Below are 27,122 nucleotides of genomic sequence, written 5' to 3'. Positions count from 1 at the left end.
GTGTAATAAGTCACACTGAAAAAGACTAATACCAAATGACTTCATTCATATGTGGAATCTAAAAAACAAAACAAATAAACAAAAAGCAGAATCAGATCTATAAAATCAGAGAACAAACTGATGGTTGCCACAGGAAAGGCAGTGGGGAGATAAGCAAAATGGGTGAAAGGGAGTAGGAGATACAGATTTACAGTTATGGAATGAATAAATCATGGCAATAAGAGGTATAGCACAGAAAATATAGTCGAGACTGTAATAGCGTTGTAAGGTGACAGATGGTAGTTTCACCTGTGATGAGCATAGCATTAAAGTATAGCGATACTGAATCACCATGTTGTAACATTTGTGTCAACTACACTCAAATAAAAAAATTAAAAAACAAAAACAAAACAGAACAGGTGCAGAACCCAGAATATACTTTGCCAACCTCTGCTCTAAAGCATTATAAAGGAAAAAATGAGAAGTCTGATTTAATATAATTAAAGATATAATAAAAAATAAATAAAAAAATTAATCAAGATTGCTTCATAGTAATGTTCTGAATTGAATTATGACATATTTTCTGGGACCTTTTAATTTTAAATGATTAATCACTGAATTATTCCAATTTGATTTTAAACACTGTAACAAACATACCTCTGATATTTGTGATCCTTCAACAAACTTGTTTAAAAAAAAAAAACCAAAAGATTCAAAGAATTTAATGGAAGCCAAGAAAAAAGAAAGAACAAGTACATACTATATTATAGTAGTTAAAACACTTATTTCTATATATTTTCCCAAATTTGGTTACTTGATTATATGAATTCCTGGATTTGAGTCAAAATTAGTCTATTGTTTCGATTTTATCTACCAATTCAACCATGAAATTTTTGTAATTCTACCACATATAGTTTATGCTCAATTACATTTACCAATTTTAAAAATAAACACTACATGGTTCTTCAAATTACTAAAATCAGACAAAAACTTCCAAAATGTTCATTTTAATTTTACTGCTAGATCATGTAAATTCAATGCCTTAAAAATAAATTGGTGTGTTTTATTTTGCCCACAATACTACCAAACTTGAATAAATGCTTTTGCTGTCCAGTTTTTGCTCTTCTGTTAGCCAGCTAAATTCCTTATGCAGTTCCTTTTTTTTTTAATCAAACTAGTAAGTTACTACTGGAACAGTAGTTAAAACAGGTCAATAAATAAAATAATTTCAACATGTTCTTGAGGATATCAATAGGTAACAAATGAAGAAGGAAAAGATTAAGAAATATATTTCATTTAGAATTCTATTCATAACTTCCTTTGGACTCTACTAGTTAATTCTGAAACATGACCTATAGACTTTTTTAGTTTTTATTTTAATTCCAGTGAGTTAACATCCACTGTTATACTTATAGACTTTCTAATGATTATGGACATCAGTGATTCATAACAGCCAAGCTGCACTAACTAAATATGTACACCAAAGGTACTAAGTCCATTGTTTTCTACTTTATTATTAGTATGCTTTTTACAACACTTCCAACTCTAACCAGTAATAAGACACTCCTATTATTTACCTTAATTTGTTGCAGCTTAGCTAAATGACAAATTTTTAGTATTTCCCTTCTTACTACTGGCCAAATCATACCTGCCTCAGGAGAGCTGACTATACATATCTCTTCCAAACTCCACATTGAGTAACATCATGTTGGTACCTTGAAACTGGGAATATTTACACAATCGAACCCAGCAGATGCTACAAATAAGGACTCTGGCTTTTCAGAGAGGCAGCTGTTAAACATTTACCAGAACATCACTGCTTAAAGCTTTGGTCTAGGGGGCCCTGAGTGGCTTAGTCAGTTTAGCATCCAGCTCAACTCTTGACTTGGGCTAGGTCAGGATCTCACGATTTGTGGGTTCAAGACTCACATCTCTGCGCTAACAATGCAGAGCCTGCTTGGGATTCTCTCTCTCCCTTCTCTCTGCCCCTCCCCTGCTCGCACATCCTCTCTCTCTCAAAAATAAACATTAAAAAAAAAAACAAAAAACTTTGGCCTAATTCTAGTCAGCTCTTGATACACTGGGAATGAAGTAAAGGCAAGTACTACCATAATTTACATAATATATTGCCAGCTACTCCTAAATTTATGAAAATGAATCCTATTTTTCCTTTCTAGAGAAAACTGGGTCAAAAAAAGGGATGGTTACCTTAATACATTTCTCAAGAATGAAGACTAAAGAGCTTGTATATGGCCTTAGATTCTAGTAAACTGGTAAACTGAATATGCATCACTCAAAACAAGTTAGCAAGAGAGCTCAAATTTTTAAATATTTTATTAAAAATTTATAAAGTTAGGGGCGCCTGGGTGGCTTGGTCGGTTAAGCGTCTGACTTCGGCTCAGGTCATGATCTCACGGTCCGTGAGTTCGAGCCCCGCGTCAGGCTCTGTGCTGACAGCTCAGAGCCTGGAGCCTGTTTCAGATTCTGTGTCTCCCTCTCTCTCTGACCCTCCCCCGTTCATGCTCTATCTCTCTCTGTCTCAAAAATAAATAAACGTTAAAAAAAAATTTTTTTTTTTAATTTATAAAGTTAAATATTTATAAAATATTTAATTAATAGTTTAAAATATTTTATACTAATGTTCTATTTCTTATAGTTAATGTTTTATTTAAGTTTTAACATCTAGAAATGCTCTTACACATTTAACATAGTTTTGAGAAGATACACTGTTCTTGAAATTTGTTATTCAGTAAGAATCTTTCTCCCAGCTTTTTTTTTAAATGTTTATGTATTTATTTTAAAGAGAGAGAGAGAGAGCATGCATATGCAAGCAGAGGAAAGGCAGACAGAAGGAGAGAATCCCAACCAAGCTCCATACTGACATAGCAGAGCTCGATGCAGGGCTCAGACTCACGAACCATCAAGTCATGTCCTGAGCCAAAATCAAGAGTCAGCCGCTTAACTGACTGAGGCACCCAGGTGCCCCACCCCCATCTTTTATAATTATATATATTATTTGTTTTTACCTCCAAACTTTGCGCTTCTGTTGACTCCTTCTCAAAGCTGGCATCCTTCAAAGATGATTCTAAGCCTTCATACTGAAAGAAAGCAACACTGTAAGGAAAAGCTCTATAAATTTTATTCCATATTTATCTGAATAGGCATCTAAGAAGCAGACAAAATCCACTTCCACGTGTATGTTAAATTTACTTCAATTTACTTAGCTTTAAGTTCTTCAAATATGACCACTATAATAGAGACTGGGCAGCTAACACACTGGCTTGAACAACAAATGACAGAACTTCACCCTTAAAACTAAGAGAACTGTCCCAAGTCCCTATTCACTGAAGAGAAACTAACTCAAACTGGCCATCAAAATTTTCACTTGTAATTCAAATCATACAACAAATAAAGTAGGCAATATTAAATCTTTAAAGGTGCAAAATAAGGAAAATGAAACATACAATGAGATAAGATTTGGCAAAATGCACTTATTTCAATGCTTTAAAAAAAAAGGTGATTAAATAGAAGATTAGGCTATTTGGACCAACCTTCCACACTAAGAACAAAAGATGGTCAAAAACAAAACACAACAAAACAAAAACAACAGGACATGTCTGAAGGCCTTGGAGAGCAAACCAAATAGTGAGAATTTATGATAGAACAGGGTATCCTCAGAGAACCAAGTCCACCATTTGACAATTCTTTCTCCCTGCCCAAAAGCAGAGGATGATAGGACAAGAAACCCAGCAGAGATTTTAGTAGAAGTGGGGACCTGAGAGGGAAAAACTTGGGAGTTCAAGACCTAATGAATAGGATGAGCCACAAAGCTCAGGTTTCATGATGGGGTTCTGTGGTAGGCTGAAGAAAGACCTCTCCAAATTCTGTCCTAACCCCCAAAATTTCAAGATGTGATTAAGTTAAGGATCTTCAGATGGGGCAAATATACAGGATTATCTTGGTGGACCCAACATAATCCCAAGAGTCTTTAGAAGAGGGAGGTAAGAGGATCAAAGTTAGGAGAAGAGACAATGGGAAGATGGAAACAGAGACTGGAGCAATATAGCTAAGAGCCAAGGAATATGGACAGCCTCTAGAAGGTGAAAGAGGCAAGGAAAAGATTCTCTCCTGGTACCTCCAAAAGGAAAGAGATATGCTGACACCTTCATTTTAGTTCTATATAAGACTGGTTTTAGATGTATGACCTCCAACGCTATAAGAAAATAAGCCTGTTACTTTATGTTACTAAGTTTGTGATAATTTGGTACAGCAGCAATGCAAAACTAATACCACTGGCTATCTTATAAGAAAGTCTAAATCAGAAACAGACCAATCCCTTGAAATGAGGCCAAATTTCCAAACATTTTAATCTGTAATTAAAGTAATCTACGATTTGTGATGTTTCAGCCTATCTGCCTATGAGAAGCAACAGCAAATCCTCACTACAGAAACATCACCCACAACTTCAAATTTTTCTCTACAAATAACCTGGCATTGACCAACACAAGATTTGACTAAGAACCAAGAGAAAAAATGAGCAAGAGAAACAGACTCTTGAGGGATGCAAATAATAGAGTTTTCAGTCAGACATTAAAAAAAGTAAGTTTGGGGCACCTGGGTGGCTCAGTGGTTAAGCCTCTGAATTTGGCTCAGGTCATGATTTCACATTTGTGGGTTTGAGCCTTGCATCTAACAGCTCAGAGCCTGAAGCCTGCTTTGGATTCTGTGTCTCCCTCTCTCTCTCTGCCCCTCCCCTGCTTGTGTTCTGTCTCTCTCTCTCAAAAAATAAAATAAAAAAATGTTTTAAAAAATTTTTTTTAATTTTAAAAAAATGTAAAATCTTAAAAAAGAAAAAAATTCCAGCTAATCCATTTGCAGAAATTGCAAGCTGATCCCAAAATTCACAGAAAATGTAAAGGACTCGGTGAGAATAGTCAAAATGATCTTGAAAAAAAAAATGAACAAAGTTAGAAGACTTACACTTCCCAACTTCAAACCTTTCGACAAAACTACACTAATCAAGACAGTGTGGACTTGGTATAAAGATAGACATAACAGATCAATGAAATTGACTTAAGAGTCGAAACTTCACAACTTTAGTCAATTGATTTTCAACAAGTTACCAAGATAATTCAGTGCAGAAAGAACAGTCCTTTCAACAAATAATGCTAGGAAAAACTGGATATCCACATGCCAAAGAATTAAGCTGGCCCCCTACCTAATATAATTTGCAAAAATTAATTCCAAACAAATAAAAAACCTAAACATAAGAACTAATCCCATAAAACTTTTAGAAGGAAATATAGGTGCAAATCTTTGTGAGTAGTTTTAGGCAATGGTTTCTTAGATATGACACCAAAAAAAGTATAACCAGCAAAAAAAAAAGTAGATAAACTGAGCATCATCAAAATTAAATACATTTGGGGCCACTGGGTGGTTCAGTCAGTTAAGCATCCAACTCTTGGTTTTGGCTCAGGTCCTGCTCTCCTGGGTTCAGGGCTCAAGTCCCACATTAGGGTCCATGCTGACAATGTAGTTTGCTTGGGATCCTCTCTCTCCCTCTCCCTCTCCCTCTACCCCTGCCCCGCTTGTGCTCATGCATGAGCACATTCTCTCTCTCAAAACAATAAATAAAACTTTAAAATAAAAACAAAAAATTGAAAACATTTATGTTTCAGGAGCAACTGGGTGGCTCAGTCGGTTAAGCTTCCGACTTCAGCTCAAGTCATGATCTCACAGTTCGTGAGTTCGAGCCCCATGTCAGGCTCTAGTGACACCTTAGAGCCTGGAGCCTGCTTCAGATTTTGTGTGTCCCTCTCTCTCTGTCCCTCCCCACTCACACTCTGTCTCTCTCTCTCTCTCTCTCAAAAATAAATTAAATAAAATTAATTAATTTATTTTTTTTTTAATTTTTTTTGTTTTTAACGTTTATTTATTTTTGGGACAGAGAAAGACAGAGCATGAACGGGGGAGGGGCAGAGAGAGAGGGAGACACAGAATCGGAAGCAGGCTCCAGGCTCTGAGCCATCAGCCCAGAGCCCGACACGGGGCTCGAACTCACAGACTGCGAGACCGTGACCTGAGCTGAAGTCGGACACTCAACCGACTGAGCCACCCAGGCGCCCCTAAAATTAATTTATTAAAATAAATTAAATAAATATAAAATAAATTAAAAATAAATTAAATAAAATTAATTTATTAAAATAAATAAACATTTAAAAATTTTTAATAAAAAAAATTTATGCTTCAAAGATACCACCAAGAGAGTGAAGAGACAACCCACAGAAATGAGAGAAAATACTTGCAAATCACATAATCTAATGAGAAGCTCACATCTGTAATATACAAAGTTACAACTTGATAATAAGATGAAAGACCAATTTAAAAATAGGCAAAGGAACTGCAGAGACATTTCTCAAGAAAAGACAGTCAATGAGCACATGAAAAGATAAGTGCTCCTCATAATTAGCCATCAGAGAAATGCAAATTAAAATCACAGTGAGATACAGCTTCATACTCACTAGGATGGCTAAAATCAAAAAGACAGATAGTAACAAGTGTTTGGAAAGATGTGGAGAAACTAGAACATTCACAAACTTGTGGTAGGAATGGAAACTGGTATAGCCACTATAGAAAACAATTTGGCAGTTCCTAAAAAGTTAAACACATATCCATCAATTGCACTCATAGGAATATACACCAAAGAATTGAAAACATATATTCACATAAAACTTGTACACAAATGTCCATAGCACCATCACTTGTAGCAGCCAAAAACAGAATAACCCAACTGACAAACACATATATAAATTGTGGCAAAGAAGAGTATTTGGCAAAAAAAAAGTACTGATTCATACTACAGCATGGATGAACCTTGAAAACATAATGTAAGTGAAAAAAGCCAGTCACAAAGGACTATATATTATATGATTCTATTTATGTGAAACGTCCAGAATAGGTGAATCTAATGTTTATTTTTATTTTTTTTGAGAGAGACAGACAGAGAGAGAGAGAGAGAGAGAGAATGAGTGGAGGAGGGGCAGAGAGAGGGAGACACAGAATCCAAAGCAGGCTCCAGGCTCTGAGCTGTCAGCAAAGAGCCCAATGTGGGACTCGAAGTCACAAACTGTGAGATCATGACCTGCACTGAAGAAGGATATTTAAACAGACCGCGCCACCCAAGTGCCCCAGAACCGGCAAATCTATACACAACATGGATGAAACTTGAAAACATTTTACTAAGTGAAAAAAAAACCAGACACAAAGAACCACATGTTGTATGATTCCATTTATGTGAAATGGAACACAGAGCAAACAAAGTTATAGAAAAAAAAAAAGGTAGATAAGTTGTCTAGGGCTTGGGAGTAGGGGAAACTGGGTGAAGGGTGATAACTAAGGGCTACAGGGCCTCTTTGGGGGTAATAAAAATGTACAAAAATTATGGCAATGGATGAACAGCTGTAAGTATACTAAAAGCCAGTCATTTGTATACTTTAAATGGCTGAACTGCATAGTGGGTAAATTATATTACAACAAAGCTGTTAAGAAAAAGCTATACTATCGGGGTGCCTGAGTGGCTCAGTTGGTTGAGTGTCCGACTCTTGATTTCAGTTCAGGTCATGATCCCAGGGTGTAAGACCAAGCCCTGCATCGGGCTCCATGCTTAGTTCTCAGCATAGAGGCTGCTTAGGATTTTCTCTGTCTCCCTCTGTTCTTCTCACCCACTTGCGTGTTCTGTCTGTCTAAAACTTTTTAAAAATTTTTTTTAATTTTTAAAAACAAAGAAAAAGCTATACTATTTAGATGACTTTCAAAAATCACCAGATACCAGGGAATAAATCTAATAAAACATGATGAGGACCTCAACACAAAAATTTAAACAATAACAGAGAGGTTTTAAAGGATGTTAATAAAGGGAAATACTATATAGTCCACAGATAAGAACTCAACATTGTAAAAATGTCAGTCCTCTCCAAATTGATCTATATATTCAATGTAATCCCAACTGAATTCCTAGCAGCCTATGTGTGTAAACTGATGAACTGATTTAAAATCTATATAGAACAGCAAAGTACCAAGATCACCAAGACAATCTTTAAGAACAAACATGGAGGTTTACACTGTCAGCTATCAAGAATCGTTACAAAAAGATAGATTAAAAAGCATGATATCGGCATAAGAATTTAAAAAACTGACCAACAGAACAGAAGATATTATAGAAATACTCAAATATATTACAGCACTTGATTTAAGATGACACCACAGAACAAAGGAAAAGATGGTCTTTTCCATAAACGGTACTGGTTAATTCAACATCCATCTGAAAAACACTGAATCTTGACTTCCAAATCACACCATTACAAATTCAATTACAGGTGAATTAAAGACTAATTAAATTTGGGTTAAACTGTTTTCCCCAAAATTTATATGTTGAAGCCTCAGTACCTCATAATGTGACCTTATTTGGAGACAGGCCCTTTAAAGAGGTGATTAAGTTAAAATAAAGGCTTAAGGATGGGCCCTAATCTAATCACATGATGTCCTATAAAAAGAAGAAATTTGGACACAAAGAGAGATACCAGAAACAAGCACCTGGACAGAGGAAAGACCAGGGGAGGTCCAGGCAAGCAGGCAGCCACATGCAAACTAAGGGGAGGAGCCTCGTAGGAAATCAAACCTGTCAACCCTTTGATCTTAGACTTCTAGCCTCCAGAACTGTGAAAAAATTAATTTCTGTTGGGTAAGCCACCTGGTCTGTGATATTTTGTTATGGTGTCTCTACCAAATTTATACAAAGACTAAATGAGAAAAGTAAAACAAAGCTTCTGAAAGTAGCACAGAAGAATATCTTCATAACCTTAAGTAGACAAAAATTCTTAAATAAGAAACAAAAAGCAGGCATCATAAAGACAAGATTAACAAATGAGACTAGGTTAAAATTAAGAACTTCCGCTTACCATTGAAATAAAAAGGCAAACCACAGAGTGAAGGAAAATATTTGCAATACATATACCTAACAAAGGACTTGTGTTCAAATATAGAAAATATTCTACGTATCAAAAAAGAAAAAGAGATAACCATACCTTTTCAAATAAGAAAAATAAAAACAAAACAAAAAACCCTTAAACAGGCAACTTCACAAAAAAGATATCCAAACAACCAATAAACCTATGAAAAAGGTACTTAACCTCATTAGTCAGGGAAATGAAAATGAAACCACAATAAAACATCACTATGCTCTTACCACAGTGTTTACAATTAGTAAGACTGGTAATATGAAGAGCAACTGAACTCTCACACTTTGCAAACAAGCATTAATAATCTTAAACTTACACAGAAGTTTCTGCACTGCAAACTGTAAAGTCTTCCAGCTCTAACACGTATGTAACATTTTAAAAAATGTCTTACCTCTTTCTGAACAACGCTAAATTTTTCAAGTAGTTTACATTTTTCATCAAGCAGTGTAGAAAGTTCTATAGCCAGCTTGTTCTCTCTTCCTGAAAAAAAAAAATTGTATTATATGTAAATTGTTTTAAGTTTCAAAATTATGAACAATAATGATGAGATCTATAATAGAAAAAAGAGCTTACCCACATAAAGCCGGCTTCTAACCTGAAAAAAAAAAGTTCAACAAAATTATATTAAAACAAATACATATTTAGGTAAATCTGACTTATTTAACTTCCATTACCAACTTAAAAATAACTGGTTTCTGGGGCGTCTAAGTGGTTCAGTTGGTTAAGTGACTGACTTAGGTTCAGGTCATGATCTTGTGGTTCGTGAGTTCGAGCCCCACATCAGGCTCTGTGCTGACAGCTGGAGCCTGGAGCCAGCTTCAGATTCTGTGTCTCCCTCTCTCTCTGTCCCTCCCCCTTGTGCAGTCTCTTTTGCACGCGCGTCCTCGCACTCTCTCTCTCAAAAATAAACATTTTTTTAAAAGTTAACATAAGTAACTGGTTTCTTACTGCCTTAGTATGAATATACATTAACTGAGAGTGTTCTTTTTCCAATGGAAAAAATGCTACATATTAAAGTCTCTCTATTGAAGATTCACATTGTATATAAGCATACTGAAGGTTCTGAAATAACCTTAAAGATAGCAGTTTCATTTCATTTAGTCCATCGTTCTTCAAATATATTTTACCCTAAAACAGGTTCCTTAGTATTTCAGGAAGCCCTTATTAACATCATGTTTTCCAAAATAACAGTTTGAGAAATGTTTACCACAGGACCATGGATCTGAATAGATTTCAAAAAATGAAGGAAAAACTCCATTTGTAAAGGGATCAGGCTTAGGGAACTTAAATGGGGACTTAAATCATCTACAAAGATGTATAGGTATAAAATTAAGAAACAAAAGTTTTAAGGTCAAGGTACAGTGGAATCAGTATTGATGAGGACTAAATCAGTGCACTAAATCACATTAAGGCACGATCTCAAAAGGTAACAGGAAGCTGAAAAAAATTAAAAAACAAAAGTTAAGACACATGGAAGACAGAAGTAGAAGGGACAAAATCCAAAAAATAGTCTCAAAAAGAGAAAACAAGATGTAAAATGCAGAAGATAACTCCTAAAATTAAAAAAAGATAAAACAGGGGCACCTGGGTGGCTCAGTCAGTTCAGCATCCATCTCTTGATTTCAGCTCAGGTCATCACCCGAGGGTGATGGGGACTGTGCTCCATATCAGGCTCCAGGCTGAAGAGTGGAGCCTGCATAAGATTCTCTCCCTCTCTCAGCATGTCTGTGTGGCTCAGTCAGTTGAGCAACCCACTCATGATTTCAGCTCAGGTCATGAACCCAGGGTTGTGGGACAGAGCCATGCATCAGGCTCCATGCTGACTGAATGTGAAGATTCTCTCTCCCTCTGCCCCTCTCTCCTCCTTGCACTCTCTCTAAAATAATTTTTTTTATTACAAAAAAACAAAAATTCTCTCTGTCTCTCTCCTCTCCCCCACTTGTGCTTTCTCTCCCTCTAAAACAATAAGTAAATTAATAAAAATAAATAAACAAGCAAACAAGCTCTCATATTAAAAGATTCCAGAGAATTCTAAAAATATTTAAAAATATTCAAACTTAGACACATTATATTGAAATAACAATGTCAACTTAAAAGATTCTAAAAGCTTTCACAGAGAACAGATCATTTATAAATAAGAATCACACTGCCATTAGACCTTTTAATAAGTAACATGAAACGTAAAAAGACAAGGAAGTAAGGCTTTTGAAGTATTAAAAGGACAGAACTTTGAACCTAGAATGTTTATATCAAACAAATTACCATTCCAAGTGAGGACTTAATTCAAATATCCTCAAGCACTCAAAATAAAGTCACAGAAGGTTTGCCATGCAAAGATCTACACTAAAAACAATTTTGAAAGAAGCATTCAAATATGGGAAGAAGTAAATCCAGGAGACCCTCAAGAGATACATCAAGTAAGAGCCAAGTATCTTGGCAATAATTTTTGTGGTTTGTAAGGGATAGGGACAGAGTAGAGGAGAAAGTTAAAAACAAAGAAAAGAAGAAATATATCTGAGTAGTAAAGTGAAAGAAACCAATGGATGTGAGAGTATGTTAAGGTTCTTGTCTTCACTGTAAAAAGATTTACTTACCAATGTAAAAGAATTTAAACATAAAAAGTGGAATAAACAAAGCTGAAAGAATTTAGTCCAAATATATCAATAATCATAACATATGTAGACAGACTATACAGTGAAAAAACAAGAGATTGCCAGAATAGACATAAAAGAAATTTACAGAGGTACCTGGTTGGCTCAAACAGTTAAGCATCAGACTCTTTATTTTGGCTCAGATCATCAGGCTCATGATTTTTTTTTTAATTGTTAATTTATTCATTTAATTTACATCCAAGTTAGTTAGGATCTAGTGCAACAATGATATCAGTAGTAGATTCCTTAATGCCCCTTACCCATTTAGCCCATCCCCCCTTCCACAACCCCTCCAGTAACCCTCTGTTTGTTCTCCATATTTAAGAGTCTCTTATGTTTTTGTCTCTTTCCCTGTTTTTATATTATTTTTGCTTCCTCTCCCTTATGTTCAGCTGTTTTGTATCTTAAAGTCCTCATATGAGTGAAGTCATATGATATTTGTCTTTCTCTGACTAATTTCGCTTAGCATAATACCCTCTGGTTCCATCAACATAGTTGCAAATGGCAAGATTTCATTCCTTTTGATTGCCATTGTACACATCTTCTTTATCCATTCATCCATTGATGGACATTTGAGTTCTTTCCATACTTTGGCTATTGTTGATAGTGCTGCTTATAAACACTGGGGTGCATGTGTCCCTTCGAAACAGCATATCTGTATCCCTTGCATAAATACCTACTAGTACAATTGCTGGGTCATAGGGTAATTCTATTTTTAATTTTTTGAGGAACCTCCATACTGTTTTCCAGAGTAGCTGTATCCGTTTGCATTCCCACCAGCAGTGCAAAAGAGATCCTCTTTCTCCGCATCCTCGCCAACATCTGTTGTTGCTTGGGTTGTTAATGTTAGCCATTCTGGCAGGTGTGAGGTGGTATCTCATTGTGGTTTTGATTTGTATTTCCCTGATGATGACTGATGTTGAGCAGTTTTTCATGTGTCAGTTGGCCATCTGGATGTCTTCTTTGGAGAAGTGTCTATTCATGTCTTTAGCCCATTTCTTCACTGGATTATTTGTTTTTTGGGTGTTGAGTTTGATAAGTTCTTTATAGATTTTGGAGACTAACCCTTTATCTGATATGTTATTTGCAAATATCTTCTCCCATTCTCTCAGTTGCCTTTTAGTTTTGCTGAATATTTCCTTCACTGTGCAGAAGCTTTTAATTTTGATGAGGTCCTAATAGTTCAATTTTGCTTTTGTTTCCCTTGCCTCCGGAGACATGTTGAATACGAAGTTGCTGCAGCCAAGGTCAAAGAGGTTCTTGCCTGCTTTCACCTCAAGGATTTTAATGGCTTCCTGTCTTACATTTAGGTCTTTCATCCATTTTGAATTTATTTTTGTGTATGGTGTAAGAAAGTGGTCCAGGTTCATTTTTCTGCATGCCCTGTCCAGTTTTCCCAGCACCACTTGCTGAAGAAGCTGTCTTCATTCCATTGGATATTCTTTCCTGCTTTGTCAAAGATTAGTTGGCCATACATTTGTGGGTCCATTTCTGGGTTCTTTGTTCTGTTCCATTGATTTGAGTGTCTGTTTTTGTGCCAGTAGCGAACTGTCTTGATGATTACAGCTTTGTAATACAGCTTGAAGTCTGGGCTTGTGATGCCTCCTGCTTTGGTTTTCTGTTTCAAGATTGCTTTGGCTATTTGGGGTCTTTTCTGGTTCCATACAAATTTTAGGATTGTTTGTTCTACCTCTATGAAGAATGCTGGTGTTATTTTGATAGGGATTGCATTGAATACATAGATTGCTTTGGGTAGTATTGACATTTTAATAATATGTGTTCTTCCTATCCAGGAACATGGAATATTTCTCCTTTTTTTGTGTGTCTTCTTCAATTTCCTTCATAAGCTTTCTATAGTTTTCAGTGTGTAGATTTTTCACCTCTTTGGTTAGATTTATTCCTAAATAGTTTATAGTTTTTGGTGCAATTGCAAATGGGATCGATTCCTTGATTTCTCTATTGCTTCATTGTTGGTGTATAGGAATGCAACCGATTTCTGTGCATTGGTTTTATATCCTGTCACTTTGCTGAAAGGCTCATGACTTTATGACTCATGAGTTCCAGTCTGGCATCAGGTTCTGCACTGAAATGTGGAGCCTGCTTAGAATTCTCTCTCTGCCCCTTCCCCGCATGCTCACCCATGCACGCTCTCTCTCTCTCTCTCTCCCCCCAGTCCCTCCCCCCTCTCTCCCTCTCTCTCTCTCAAAATAAATAAACTTAAAAAAAAAGAAAGAAATTTACACAGGATGCACATTAAATAGAAGACCATAGAAAGGCTAAAATGTACAAGGACAGAAAAAGACCTATCAAATATCACCAAAAAAGTTGCTATGGCTATAAAAATGAGAGATAAAAGAAACCTTAAGACAAAAGAATCACTAACATTAAAGAGAGTTACCAGATACTGACAAAAGGTTCAATCCACCAATAAGAGATATAGCAATTCTAAACATGTATCCATCTTATAAAATATGCTCAAAATATGTTAAGCAACAATTGCAGAACTACAAAAAAATTATAAATCTATCAAGAGAGTGAAATTCAGTCAAATTCTCTTCATTCTTGATAGATAAAAGAAAGGAAACAAGAAAAGAACAAGAATATAATACATGAACAACACAAATTAGTCTTCCCCTAATTGATGAGATACAGAATGATATACATGTATCTGCTCTCAACAGTAATCAGTGGAAAAGAATTAAAAAAAAAAAAATCTACACAGTCCATGCATTTGAACTCTTAATATGTGGCATGGCAGATGAGCAGGAAAATGGTTGTATCTTGGAGTTAAAATTAGACCGAATCTTTACCCCATTCCAGGCAAAAAATTACATTCAAGATGGATCAAGGACATGTTAAATGCAAAATTTTCAAAGAATTTCTGTTCTCTGATGAGCAAACAAAAACATGGTAAGGAAGATGAAACGATGTCTCATACTGCGACACTGGCAACAAGAATAGCTTAAAAGGTACAAACTCACAACTAGTAGCAAATAAGCCCAGAGATCTAATGCACAGTATAGTAACTATAAACAACACTGTATTATAATCATCAAATCTGCTAAAAGACTGGAACTTAATTATTCCAACCACTAGAAAAAAATTAACACATAATGTAACAGAGGTGCTAATTATCACTAAAATGGAAATTATAATATATAAATGTATCAACATTTATAACATTAACATGTGTACACCTTAGATGGAGAAAATGTTACATGTCAAGTATACTTAGACAAAAACAAAGAAATTATGAAAAATATTTTAAAAAGGAAAAAAAAAACAGGTGTGCTCAGTTGGTTAGGCATCCAACTCTTGATTTTGGATCAGGTCATGACAGCACAGAGCTTGCTTGGAATTCTCTCTTCCTCTGTCTCTGTACCCCCAAAATAAATAAATAAACATTTAAAACAGAAAAAGGAAAAAGGAAATGGAAAATGGACAAAAGACTTGAGGAGGCAATGTACAAACTAAACAAATGGCCTTTTAACACATGAAAAGATGCGCAACCACAGTGGTAATCCAAGAAATACAAATTACAACCACAATAAGAAAATAAATGCATACCTTCAAACATGGCTAAAATTTAAAAGTCAGTCAATATCAAGTGTTAGTAAGTACGTGAAAACAACTAGAACACTCATTAATTTCTGGTAAAAGTGTCAACTAGTATGAAGACAACTTTGAAAAATAAATTTGGTACATCTACTAAAACTGAGTACATCTACATGTGCTATGATGCAGCTATCTCTCTCCTAGTTATATAAACAAGAGAAATGTATACATATGTTTCCCAAACAGCCCATAAAAATGTACATAGCAACACTTTCCACAGTAGACCCAAACTGGAAACAACCCAAATATTCATCAACAACAGAATGTTAAATAAAATGTGGCATATTCATAATCAATCAAAGATACCATCAAGAATATCTAAACTACTCATAGAAAAATGGCAAAAGACCTGAATAATTATTTCCAAAAAGAACAAATACAAATGGCCAATGAATTTATTAAGAGATTTCAATCTACTTGGTGATCAAGAAATTAAAATCAAGACTATGATAAGACTCCATTTTATACCCACTCAAAATGGCAATAATAAAGAATGTCAACAATAACAAATGTTGGAGAAGAAAGAGAACAAGTGGATCTCTAGGAGCTCCTATATATTGCTTGTGTGAGTGTAAACTGGTATAGACAATTTGGAAAAGAATTTGTCATTATCTTTTCAAAGTAAAACCTCCACATACCCTATAACCCAGTAATCTCACATTAAGTTTACTCCCAAGAAAAACTTACAAATATACTACAGGAGACATGTATAAGAATATACACAGCAGCACTTATTTGTAACAGAAAAAAACGTGGAAATAACCCAGATGTCCAAAACCATAAAATCTACATATAAACTGTAGCATATGCTTACAATGTAATATTCTAAAGCACTCAATATGGAAGAAACCATAGCCCCATCCAAATATATGGATAAATCTTAGCAACGGAGGATGGACTAAAAAAATTCCAAGATATGTCTTATGGCATTATACCAAATAAAATTATATATTATACTTGAGAAATGTATGTAGATATGACCACCAAAAAAAAAGAAAAAAAAAATAAGGCATGGGAATAATAAACACAGGATCCAGAACAAGGTTACCTCTAGCACAAGGAGAAAAGGGGATGAAATGAGGGAAGATCACCTAATGTAAGTGATAGTCCATGTTTTGGTTTCAAGTTGAGTGGTAAATTCACAGATTCTTAGTATATTGTTAACAATAAACACAGATTTAAATAAATAAATAAGAAATACAGGTGTAGGGTATTAGTGTAGAATACTTCTACAAATAAAGTCTTTAACATTTTTACACTTAGAAAAATTCTTCTAAATCCATATTCAATTTCTAGTAGCCACATATTAACACGAGGAATACACATAACAACAGGCTAATACATTTGCTTAAAATAAAAGATTTCTTTTTTTTAACTTTTTTTTAAATGTTTATTTCTTTTTGAAGGAGAGACAGAACATGAGTGGAGGAGGGGCAGAGAGAGAGAGAGAGAGACACAGAATCCAAAGCAGGCTCCAGGCTCTGAGCTGTTGGCACAGAGCCCAACACAGGGCTTGAACTCACAAACCGCGAAATCATGACCTGTGCCAAGTTGGACAATTAACCAATGGACCCACCCAAGCGCCCCAAAAGATATATTTCTTATGTTAATTGTTCAACCTGAAGACAGATGAATATTCTCTTAGTATTGGTTACTTACCGATCGAAAACTTCTCCACAAAAACAAGAGAACAGCAAAAACTCCAACAACACCTGCACATATTACCATTTCCCATGGGAAACCATAGGGATTAGGACCTGGTCTCATATCTTCAGGCAACACTGCCACAACCTTCAAGACAAAGAAAATTAACTTATAAAAATGCACGTTTGATAAAAAGTGTTGATTACAAACTGCTTGCTATACGTGGAATGTTTGTGGCCCCATAAAATTCCTATGCTGCAACCAAATCCCCAGTAGGATGGTTATTTGGAAGTGGGGCTTTAGGGGTGGTGATTAGATCATGAGAGTGGAACCCTCATGAATGGGATTAGTGCCCTTATAAAAGAGACCACAGAGAGTTCCCTTGACCTTTCCACCATGTGAGGTTATAAGAAGAATGAATCAGGAAGCATATCCTCACCAGACCCAGGATCTGCTCCACCTTGATCTTGGCCTTCTCAGCCTCCAGAACTGAGAACAATGTTACTTGTTTAACAGCCACCCAGTTTGTGGTATTTTATTATAGGAGCCCACATAAACTAAGACACAAACATAAGTACAGGTTTATGTGTAAACACTCTTAACACCCATTTCATGAAATAAGCTGCCAGACTACCAAACAGAAGGTGTCACGTGTATTTTTCTGGCAATTTTCAATCATCAAGTGATGAAAAATAGCAGTATGGTGAAATGCAATGATTTCAAAACTGGAGTTCTACAGAGATGCCTCAGATTTCCGAGAATAAGAGGAGAGATGGCCAAAGAAAGAATCTGAGCTCAGGTGTTCTTATCCTGCTATCAACCAGTTTAGGTTTTATGTATAGAATATACTGGGTTCCATTTAAGATTTCCCCATGGGGGGGGGAATAAATCTGCAGTTTAGAGAAAAAAAAAGTTTGAAAACCAATGATGAAGCTTTGGGTTTAGAATCTGAATGCCTCTATCTACCCTATTTCTGTGGCTCCATTCTCTTATCTATCATGGGATTAATGCTGTTTGAACATGCATGACAGGTACTCAGGAAAGGTTAACCATTTCCATCAATCCTCTTTCAAAGACCATGATCTTGTAACCATGGCCTTTCTATACTACTTCTCTCCCTCGCAGGTCTTCAGCACAAAACAGCTTAAGGCTTTTACAATTCCTTCTGTATTTAATCTTTCTCTGGGTCAGCTCATTATTCATCCTCACCCAATGGGGTTATTCTTTTCTTTGTTACCAGGCCCCAAACATTACTCAAACACAGAAAGGAGAATAGTAGGGAGAAAAAGAAAAATGTCCTTTTAAGAAAAAACCTGGAGAAAAAGAAAAATGTCCTTTTAACAAAAAACCTGCAGTCTAATCAGGTCTGTTTCTTTCCAGCGTTCAACCCAAAACCCATATGAAAAATCTTTACTTTCTAAGATCTTTCTACCTAGAACAACACCCTTTAATGTCTATTCTCATTTCCCAGATCTGTTTTATAACTCTGATCCATATTAAGTACCCCTTCCAAACTACTGTCTATTGTTCATTAATCTGTATTAAATAAACCTGATTATACCTCTTCTAAAAAAAACAAAAACAAAAAAAAACAAAAAACAAACCTTTAATTTCTGCCTCTCCCTACATTACCCCCGTTACTAGTTCACCAGAAATGTGTTAGTATTTTTTAAAAATTTCCATCAAAGAAAAGCCCAGGACCAGATGGATTCACTAGTGAATTCTACCAAAAGTTTACAAAAGAATTAATTCCAATCATTCTCATGCTCTTCCAAGAAACAAAAGAGGAGAGAACTTTTCCTAATTGATTCCATGAGGCCAGTATTACCCTAGTATGACAGCCAAACAAATATATCACAGGAAAAGAAAAACACACATCAATATACGATGTAAATGCCAAAGTTCTCAACCAAATAATAGCAAACCAAATCTAGCAGCATATAGAATGAATTATATACCATGACCAAGTGCCATTTATACCAGAGTACAAGGTTGGTTCAACAAATAAAAATAAATCAATATTATATACCATATTAGTAGGAAAAAAAAATCACACAATCATCTCAATAGACACAGAAAAGACATTTAACAAAATCCAACATCCTTTATGATCAAAACATTCAACAAATTAGGACTGAAGGGAATTTTCTCAACCTAATAAGGGACATCTATGAAAAACCAACAGCTAACATCTTACTTAATATGAAAAATTGAAAGCTTTTACCTCAAAGCTGGAACAAGGGGGACACCTAGCTGGCTCAGTCAGAAGAGCATGTGACTCTTGATCTCAAAGTCATATAAGTCTGAGCTCCACGTTTGGTATAGAGATTATATGAATAAATAAATATTAAAATAAAATCAAGACCAAGATAAGGATATTCACTCTCTCCATATTCACTCAATATTGTACTGGAGGTTCTGGCCAAGGCAATTAAGCAAGAAAAAAAAAATCAAAGACACCTATATTGTAAAGGAAAAACTAAAACTACCCCCATTTGAAGATCACATAATCTTACATACAGAAAATCCTAAATAATCTTAAAATTCTAAAATAAGAAGCCTTAATAAGAAACTATTAGTGCTAATAAACAAGGTCAGCAACATTGTAGGATACAAAAATCAATACAGAAAAATCCATCCTATTTTCTATACAATAGCAATAAACAATCTGAAAATGAAATTTAAAAAATTGCTATTTACAATAGCATCAAAAAGAGTAAGAGACTTAGGAATAAAGCAAACTTTATACTTTGAAAACTACCAAACACTGTTGAAAGAAATTTAAGTTCTAAACAAATAGAAAGACATTCTGTTTCAAATTAGAAGACTTAATACTATCCTGATGGCAATACTCCCCAAACTGATCTACAAAATCAATGCAATCCCTATCAATAGTCCAATTGCCTCTTTTGCAAAAAATGGACAGACTGATCCTAAAATTTATAGAGAAATGCAAGGTATATAGCAGTTCCTTCTCTATAGCTATATAACCATACACAGACAAACAAGAAAAAAAAAAAAGAAAAGAAAACAATGTCGGAGTACTCATACTCCCCTATTGCAAAACTTGCCATAAAGCTATCATAATCAAGACAGTTTAGCAACGGCCTAAGGATAGACATATGAACAATGGAACAGAAATGAGTATCCAGAAATAAATTTATGGTCAACTGATTTTCAACAGCAGTATCAAAATAAATCAGTGAAGAAAGAACAGGCTTTTCAACAAATGTTACTAGTACAAGTGGATCTCATACCATAATTCGAAATGGGTCACAGACCCTAACATTAGAGCTAAAACTCTTAAAAGGAATCATAGTTGTAAATCTTTGTGACCTTTTTTTTTTTTTTGGAAGTTTATTTATTTATTTTGAGGGGGGGGGGGAGGGGGAGGGAGACAGAGAGAAAGAGGGAAAGAGATAGAATCCCAAGCAGGCTCTATGCTGTTAGTGCAAAGCCTGATGCAGGGCTCAAACCCACCAACCGTAAGATGAAATCATGAGCTGAAATCAAGGGTCAGAGAGGCCTAACCAACTGAGCCATCCAGGATCCCTGTAACCTCATTTTAAGCAATGGTTTCTTAGATATGACACCAAAAGCACAAACGACCAAAGAAAAAATAAATTAGTTTTCATCAAAATGTAAAACCTTTGTGCTTCAAAACTTTTTTACTGTATTTATTTATTTTGAGAGAGAGTGCACAAGCAGTGGAGGGGCAGAGAGAGAAGGAGAGAAAGATAGTCCCAAGTGGCGCTCAAATTCAAAAACTGTGAGATCATGACCTGAGCCGAAATCAAGAGCCGGACAGTTAACCAACTGAGCCCCCAGGGACCCCAAATCTTCACGCTTCAAAGGTCACCATCAAAACAGTGAAAAGATGGGGTGCCTGGGTGGCTCAGTTGGTTGGACGTCCAACTTCGGCTCAGGTCACGATCTTGTGGTTCGTGAGTTCGAGCCCTGTCAGGCTCTGTGCTACCAGCTCAGAACCTGGAGCCTGCTTCAGATTCTGTCTCTCCCTCTCTCTCTCTCTCTCTCTCTCTCTCTGCCCTTCCCCCGCTCACTCTGTCTCTCTCCCTCTCCTTCAAAAATAAATATTAAAATAATAATAATAATAATAAAATAAATTAAATAAATAAAAATTAAAAATAATAATTTTTTTAAAGTGAAAAGACAATCCACAGACTGGGAGAAAATATCTGCAAATCATGTATGTGATAAGGATCCTGTATCCTGAATATATTAAAAAAACTCTCATGACTCCAACAACAAAAAGGCAAATAACGCAACTTTTTTTAAATCGGTAAAAGAAAGGAATAGATATTTCTCCAAGGACGATACACAAATGGTGAATAAGCATATGTACAAATGCTCAACATCATTAAAATTAGAGGAATGGAGGGGCGCCTGGGTGGCTCAGTCGGTTAAGCAGCCGACTTCGGCTCAGGTCATGATCTCACGGTCTGTGAGTTCGAGCCCCGCGTCGGGCTCTGTGCTGACAGCTCAGAGCCTGGAGCCTGTTTCAGATTCTGTGTCTCCCTCTCTCTGACCCTCCCCTGTTCATGCTCTGTCTCTCCCTGTCTCAAAAATAAATTTTAAAAAACGTTAAAAAAAAAAATTAGAGGAATGGAAATCCAAACCACAATGAGATACCACTTTACACTCACTAAGGTGGCTAAAAACAAACAAACAAAAAAAATTATTGGAGAGCATGTAGAAAAATTAAAACATTGCTGGTGAAGATGTAAAGTAGTGCAGTGTCTATGGAAAACAAAAACTTAAACATATGGTAAATATGACCCAGTAATTCCACTCCTAAGTATATACCCACGAGAACTGAAGACATTCACAAAAAAACTTATACACAAATGCCCACAGCAGTATTACTCATAATAGCCAAAAAAGTGAAAACAACCCAAATGTCCATTAACTATATGGATATTCAAAATGTGGCATATCCAGGGGCGCCTGGGTGGCGCAGTCGGTTAAGCATCCGACTTCAGCCAGGTCACGATCTCGCGGTCCGTGAGTTCGAGCCCCGCGTCAGGCTCTGGGCTGATGGCTCAGGGCCTGGAGCCTGTTTCCGATTCTGTGTCTCCCTCTCTCTCTGCCCCTCCCCCGTTCATGCTCTGTCTCTCTCTGTCCCAAAAATAAATAAAAAACGTTGAAAAAAAAAAAATTAATAAAAAAACAAAATGTGGCATATCCATACAATGGAATATTTTTCAGCCATAAAAAGGAATGAAGTACTATTACTAGCTACAATATGGATGAATCTTGAAAGTATGCTAAGTAAAAGAAGTCATAAAGGCCACACATTACAGGATTCCATTTACATGAAATGTCCAGAACTGACCAATTCATAGAGACAAAAAGTAGATTAGTAGTTGTCAAGGGATGGAAAGAGGGGAAAATTGAGAATGACTGCTAATAAGTACAGGGTTTCTTTTGGGGGGTGATGTTAATATTCTGGAATTGTGGTGATGGCTGCACAGCATAGTGAATATACAAAAAAAAAAAAAAAAATCACTGGACACTATAGGGGCACCTGGGTGGCTCAGTAGGTTGAGCGTCCACCTTCAGCTCAGGTCATGATCTCGCAGTTCATGAGTTCGAGTCCCACGTCGGGCTCTGTGCTTACAGCTCAGAGCCTGGAGCCTGCTTCGGATTCTGTGTCTCCCTCTCTCTGCCCACCACCCCCCCCCCACTGTCTGTCTTTCTCTCTCTCTCAAAAATAAATAAACATTAAAAAAAATTTTTTTAAGATAAAAAAATCACTGGACACTATAAAAGACTGAATCTTATGTGAACTATAGCTGAACAAAAAAATATTTTTTTAACTAAAAAAAAAGAAATTAAAAAGCAGAACGATGTTGTGCCATCCTAGCCCTCAGGCCCATGTGGTGAGCATAGCAGTTTTTAGCAAAGAAATCATCCAGGTAAAAATACATTCACAGTAGAAAAAATTCTGCAAGAATTCTGCAATTCCTCATGTGTCTCTCCATTCACAGTCCTATAAAAACTAAGTTTTGATTATTGTTTTTAGTGAAGAAAAGGAAATATGTACAATCAGAAATCATCACTCATGTCACAATATACTTCTCTTCCAATAAACCCTCTTTCTGTCAATGAAGAAGCTGCCATAGCCAGAAACCTGGGAGTCACTCTAGATGCCTTCTCTCTCTCATTCTTCACATCCAACGGACAAAATCCTACCCATTTTGGCTCTTAGCTACTAAATATTTTCAATATCCTCTTCTTTATCACTACTTGACAACTCTGTCATCTCTTCCCTACACCCTGTTTCTAGTTTTGTTTTCCTTACATTTCATCTATACACTACTATTAGGAAGCTCTATTTAAACCGAAAGTCTAACCACTGAAATTCTTCAAATGCTCTCCAGCACCTACATCAACTGGAACCTACTTATGTCTCCAGCAACCATTATTGCACATCATTCCGAGCCCAGTTTGTACTCTAGTAAAACTGAGTTCCCTGCACAGACGATGTTGTTTCATGCCTCCTCTGCTTAGGCTACTCGGTTAGCCTGGAAAGGCTTTCCTAAACACTCAAGAAAATACAATCTCTCCCACCCTTCAATTTCCTTAGCACTTTCTGTGTATGCTTTGATAAGCACTTCATCGGTTTCTACTTTGTATTGTTTTTTGTCTTCTCTCCTTTAACAGACAGCATGATACCAGAGGCCCAAACTCAGTCCATTTAGATTCTCCACAGAACTGTCACACACACACACACACACACACACACACACACACACACACACACACACACACAAAATCACTATACACGCTATAATTGAATGACTGAATACCGTAACAGTATTTTTAATACAGATAACAAGAAACCAATAATCGCAACTGCCCCAATATTTTAAGACTTTTTTAATGCAAATAGTCTAAAACATAGGGATAGAAGTGCCCCAAAACATGTCACCAAAGACACCGATAAACACTTGAGAAAAATCTATGCAACCTGATTATAAACTGATCTTAAAAATATATAGAAATTTTGAACACTGGGAGTTCAAGATCTCCAGATTTTACATTAGCACGACGTTTTATACTAAACACACACACACACACACACACACACACACACAGAAAGAAACGAAGAACAATGTCGAGGTAATGTATCTCAAAAGAGCATTCTTTAGTAAAAGAAAACGCAGAATTACAATCCCAACTCCCCATCCAGGCTTAGGTGTCCTTTCAAGACAACTAGAAGTTTCAGCACTAAAAGGAATTCATTTCAGAGGATCAGTCCTCAAGTTTCTCACAGTGGGAGAACCACGTGTCACTGACCCGTGTTCAAAATAAATAACATGACGGAAAGGGAAATCGTTTTAGGAACCCGAAAACACTTAACACACTTTGCAAAATCCCGCTAGGCAAATGCTCTTTTCACCTTCCTGATCTCCTGGTCCCCTTCATCACCTAAAAAACCACCTAAGCCGCTTATGAACCAGCCTCGGACACAGGCCCGAGCCCAACGGCAGGTGAGGACTGGCTTCAGGACCTCTAGCCACGGCCGCTCAGACCTCAAAGCCAAAGTCGGCGGCTTCCTTCCCCAGGAGGCTCCTGCGACCCCTGGGCCAAGTAACACTGATCGCGCCTGGACTCACCCTGCGTAGCTTTTCCAGGACCAGACCCAAGTACGACTGAGGTGCAGACCCGGGCCCCTCCATGGCGCCAAGGCTGCCTCAGCTGTAGCGGCCGCAGCCCGGGCCTGGCGGAGCCACAACAAGCAGCAGAGAACACACAGCTTTCAGTCCGGAACCCAAACCTGCACCGGGCAACGGGAGCAGACCACTGCTGAGCCGGCTGCGGGGGGTTGCTGGAGAGAAAGAGGCCGACAGGCCTCAAGTGTGCAACGCTCTCCAACCGGGAAGCCTCGCCTCTAGTTACACTCTATGTTCTGAACATCCGGAGGTCCATACCCATCCCTCAGGAGCCTGCAACTAGCCCTCTCCTCACCGTCCACCCCTCGATTTGGTTTCGGCCAGGCAGAGGCGGGTAGGCGGGGAGGCGGGGACGCCAGGATGCGGTAAGTTTCCCCTCCATCTTCGCGCGAGGTCCGTAGACGTGTCCTTGCCTTTCGTTCTTAAAGGGGCCGGTGCTCTACCTGGCCAAGCCGACCACCCTTGGAAGTGGAGGGTCTCGAGGCAGAGACAGTGGAATTTGGCCTCAGGCTCTGCGCTGTAGTGTGGGCCACTAGCCCAGAAGAGTGGGGTTACGGCTCAGGACTCTCCCCCCCGCCCCCAAAATCTGGCCGCAGTAGCGGCGAGGCTTCTCTTGGAGATCCCTAGGCGTGAAGCCTCACGGGGTGAGCGCGGCGCGGCCCCTCGACCCAAGGGCAGACGCCAGGCCAAACACCAGCTCCCAGCACTTTCCTCTCGCAGAACGTCAAGAGTCACCCCCACTGAAGCCCTGACGGCATCGTACCCCTGGGGACACTGCTGGCCCAAGGAAACCGGCAGCCGCCTTCTTTCCAGTCAGAAAATGGCCTGCAGGGCCCGTGCCTGTGCGTACTGCCAACCGCGTCCGGACTTTGGACTTTGGACAGGAAGGCGTCTCGGGTCAGCTGTGGTTCAGACAGAGTTTAACCTCTCCCACGCTAGAGAACTTCGATCGGGTCTCGACTGCCCAGAGGAGGTTCGAGCGGTTTACGCATGTCTACCTAAGTTACCTGAGCACTTGCTAGACAGAACTGTCTTAAACTCTATGAGCTCCTCGTTGCCCAAATGCCAAAGCAGACCCCTGTGGACCTTGGCTGGACGACTGCTGTTCTCCTCTCAGAAGGGGAGCAAAAAGTAGCAGCTAAAAGTAGCACCTTGCCTTCTAAATTTAGGACCCTATTTTTAGGTATGTTGAATAAAGTACGGAGGGCTGGATTTGTTCGTGGGAGACTTTTAGCTGACATAGGTGTAAAGGATAACCCCTGGGTGTTCCTTGCCAGCAATGATAATCCTCAACAAGCTCGGCTTTCTACAAGTCCTCAGGGAAGCGACAAAAAGGAGCAGATGCTTCTTCCTAAACAGGTCACCCGAGAAAACTCAATAGTTGAACAAAATCTTGAATCCTTAGGAAATTTCCCTAATGTAAGCTGGCAGCAACAATTGTGCCAGAAAGAATTAAAAAAAAAAAAAAAAAAAAAAATGGCCAAGTTCACAGCAAATGATTTGAGGGCCCAAATGGGGCCTAGTTTTTTGGAACTCAAAGTGCTCTCTTTTGCCACATCAGCCTAAGGAGTTTCAGGAACAATCGGTATCAGAAACAGAAATTGCTTAATAATTCTCCATTTTGAAGATATTACACAACCTTCATATATGCTGGTCAGTGTGTATTGAAATTAAATTACATTAATAGCTTATTAAAGTCAAAACAGAAGCATAACCAAAATTTTATACTTAAAATTTCAGAGAATCTTAGAGCAATGCATTTAGAGCATTGTATTACTTGATAAAAATTCCTTAATGTCTGAACATTTTCAGGAAATTCTAAAATCATTTTCAGCTTTCAAGACTTATTTATAACCTAAAACATTTTTTTAACTCTTTTGCCCACCCCTAAAGCAGTCTGTGTCCTTTTCCAATTTTTCAATAATTACCATTCCAAATATTAGGAACATAGATTAGGGACAAAAGAATAAACGAAGTTTTTGAAAACTCTAAAAGATTCCCCTGTAGCAAAAACACAGTAAAACTTAAACTCGGTGCCAAATTCAAACCTAATTTCTCTTTTGTACACTTAATAGTCATATAGAAACTTACCTCTTCCTCTAGATCTTTCAATTCCATTTTTTAAAAAGTTCATGTTAAAATATCTTAACATATAAATAAAGTTCTACTAAGTTCCCCATATCCTTGAGAAAGATTTCAGATTCTAATACATCCTGCACTCTTCTGTTTAACACTGACTGATCCTGTTTTGACACTTGTGTGGTAAAGGGGTACTGTAGGTGGAGTTGTGACTACCAACCTATAATCCAATTTCATGGACATCACTCCTTATTAAATTTTTTTTTCCTTAAATATCATTTGCATTAGTATCCTCTTAAAAATCTACCATTGAAAAGAGATATCCTGAATTTGATAACTGATAAAAGTTAAATTGAATGTTTTATTTATGGTCTATTCATATAGAATACATAGTTTTAACTATATAAAAGACATTCAAAGATTGTTCTCAAGAAGACATG

At 37.1% G+C, this 27,122-nt stretch overlaps 1 protein-coding gene across 5 annotated transcripts in view; it reads right to left on the bottom strand.

The window, feature by feature from the left end:
• The window catches only part of LOC102972401 (melanoma inhibitory activity protein 2), an 83,126-nt gene extending 56,311 nt beyond the window's left edge, over positions 1 to 26,815 (bottom strand). For 2 of the 5 annotated variants that reach the window (XM_042989594.1, XM_042989597.1), the window contains exons 1-5: positions 26,695 to 26,815; positions 16,922 to 17,053; positions 9,570 to 9,591; positions 9,388 to 9,476; positions 3,006 to 3,077 (exon numbers count right to left, since the gene is read on the bottom strand). In XM_042989594.1, coding sequence (XP_042845528.1) covers positions 3,006 to 3,077; positions 9,388 to 9,476; positions 9,570 to 9,591; positions 16,922 to 17,053; positions 26,695 to 26,721 — 342 coding nt within the window. In that variant the 5' untranslated portion in view covers positions 26,722 to 26,815. Of the gene's footprint in view, positions 1 to 3,005; positions 3,078 to 9,387; positions 9,477 to 9,569; positions 9,592 to 16,921; positions 17,054 to 24,546; positions 24,696 to 25,610; positions 25,634 to 26,694 lie in introns of those variants that run through there. The other 3 variants (XM_042989593.1, XM_042989596.1, XM_042989595.1) reach the window with 2 other exon arrangements.
• Positions 26,816 to 27,122: the final 307 nt, after the last annotated feature.

Source organism: Panthera tigris, chromosome B3 (assembly GCF_018350195.1).
Source record: "Panthera tigris isolate Pti1 chromosome B3, P.tigris_Pti1_mat1.1, whole genome shotgun sequence".
Taxonomy (NCBI): domain Eukaryota; kingdom Metazoa; phylum Chordata; class Mammalia; order Carnivora; family Felidae; genus Panthera; species Panthera tigris.
This window is presented reverse-complemented; position numbering and strand designations above follow the sequence as displayed.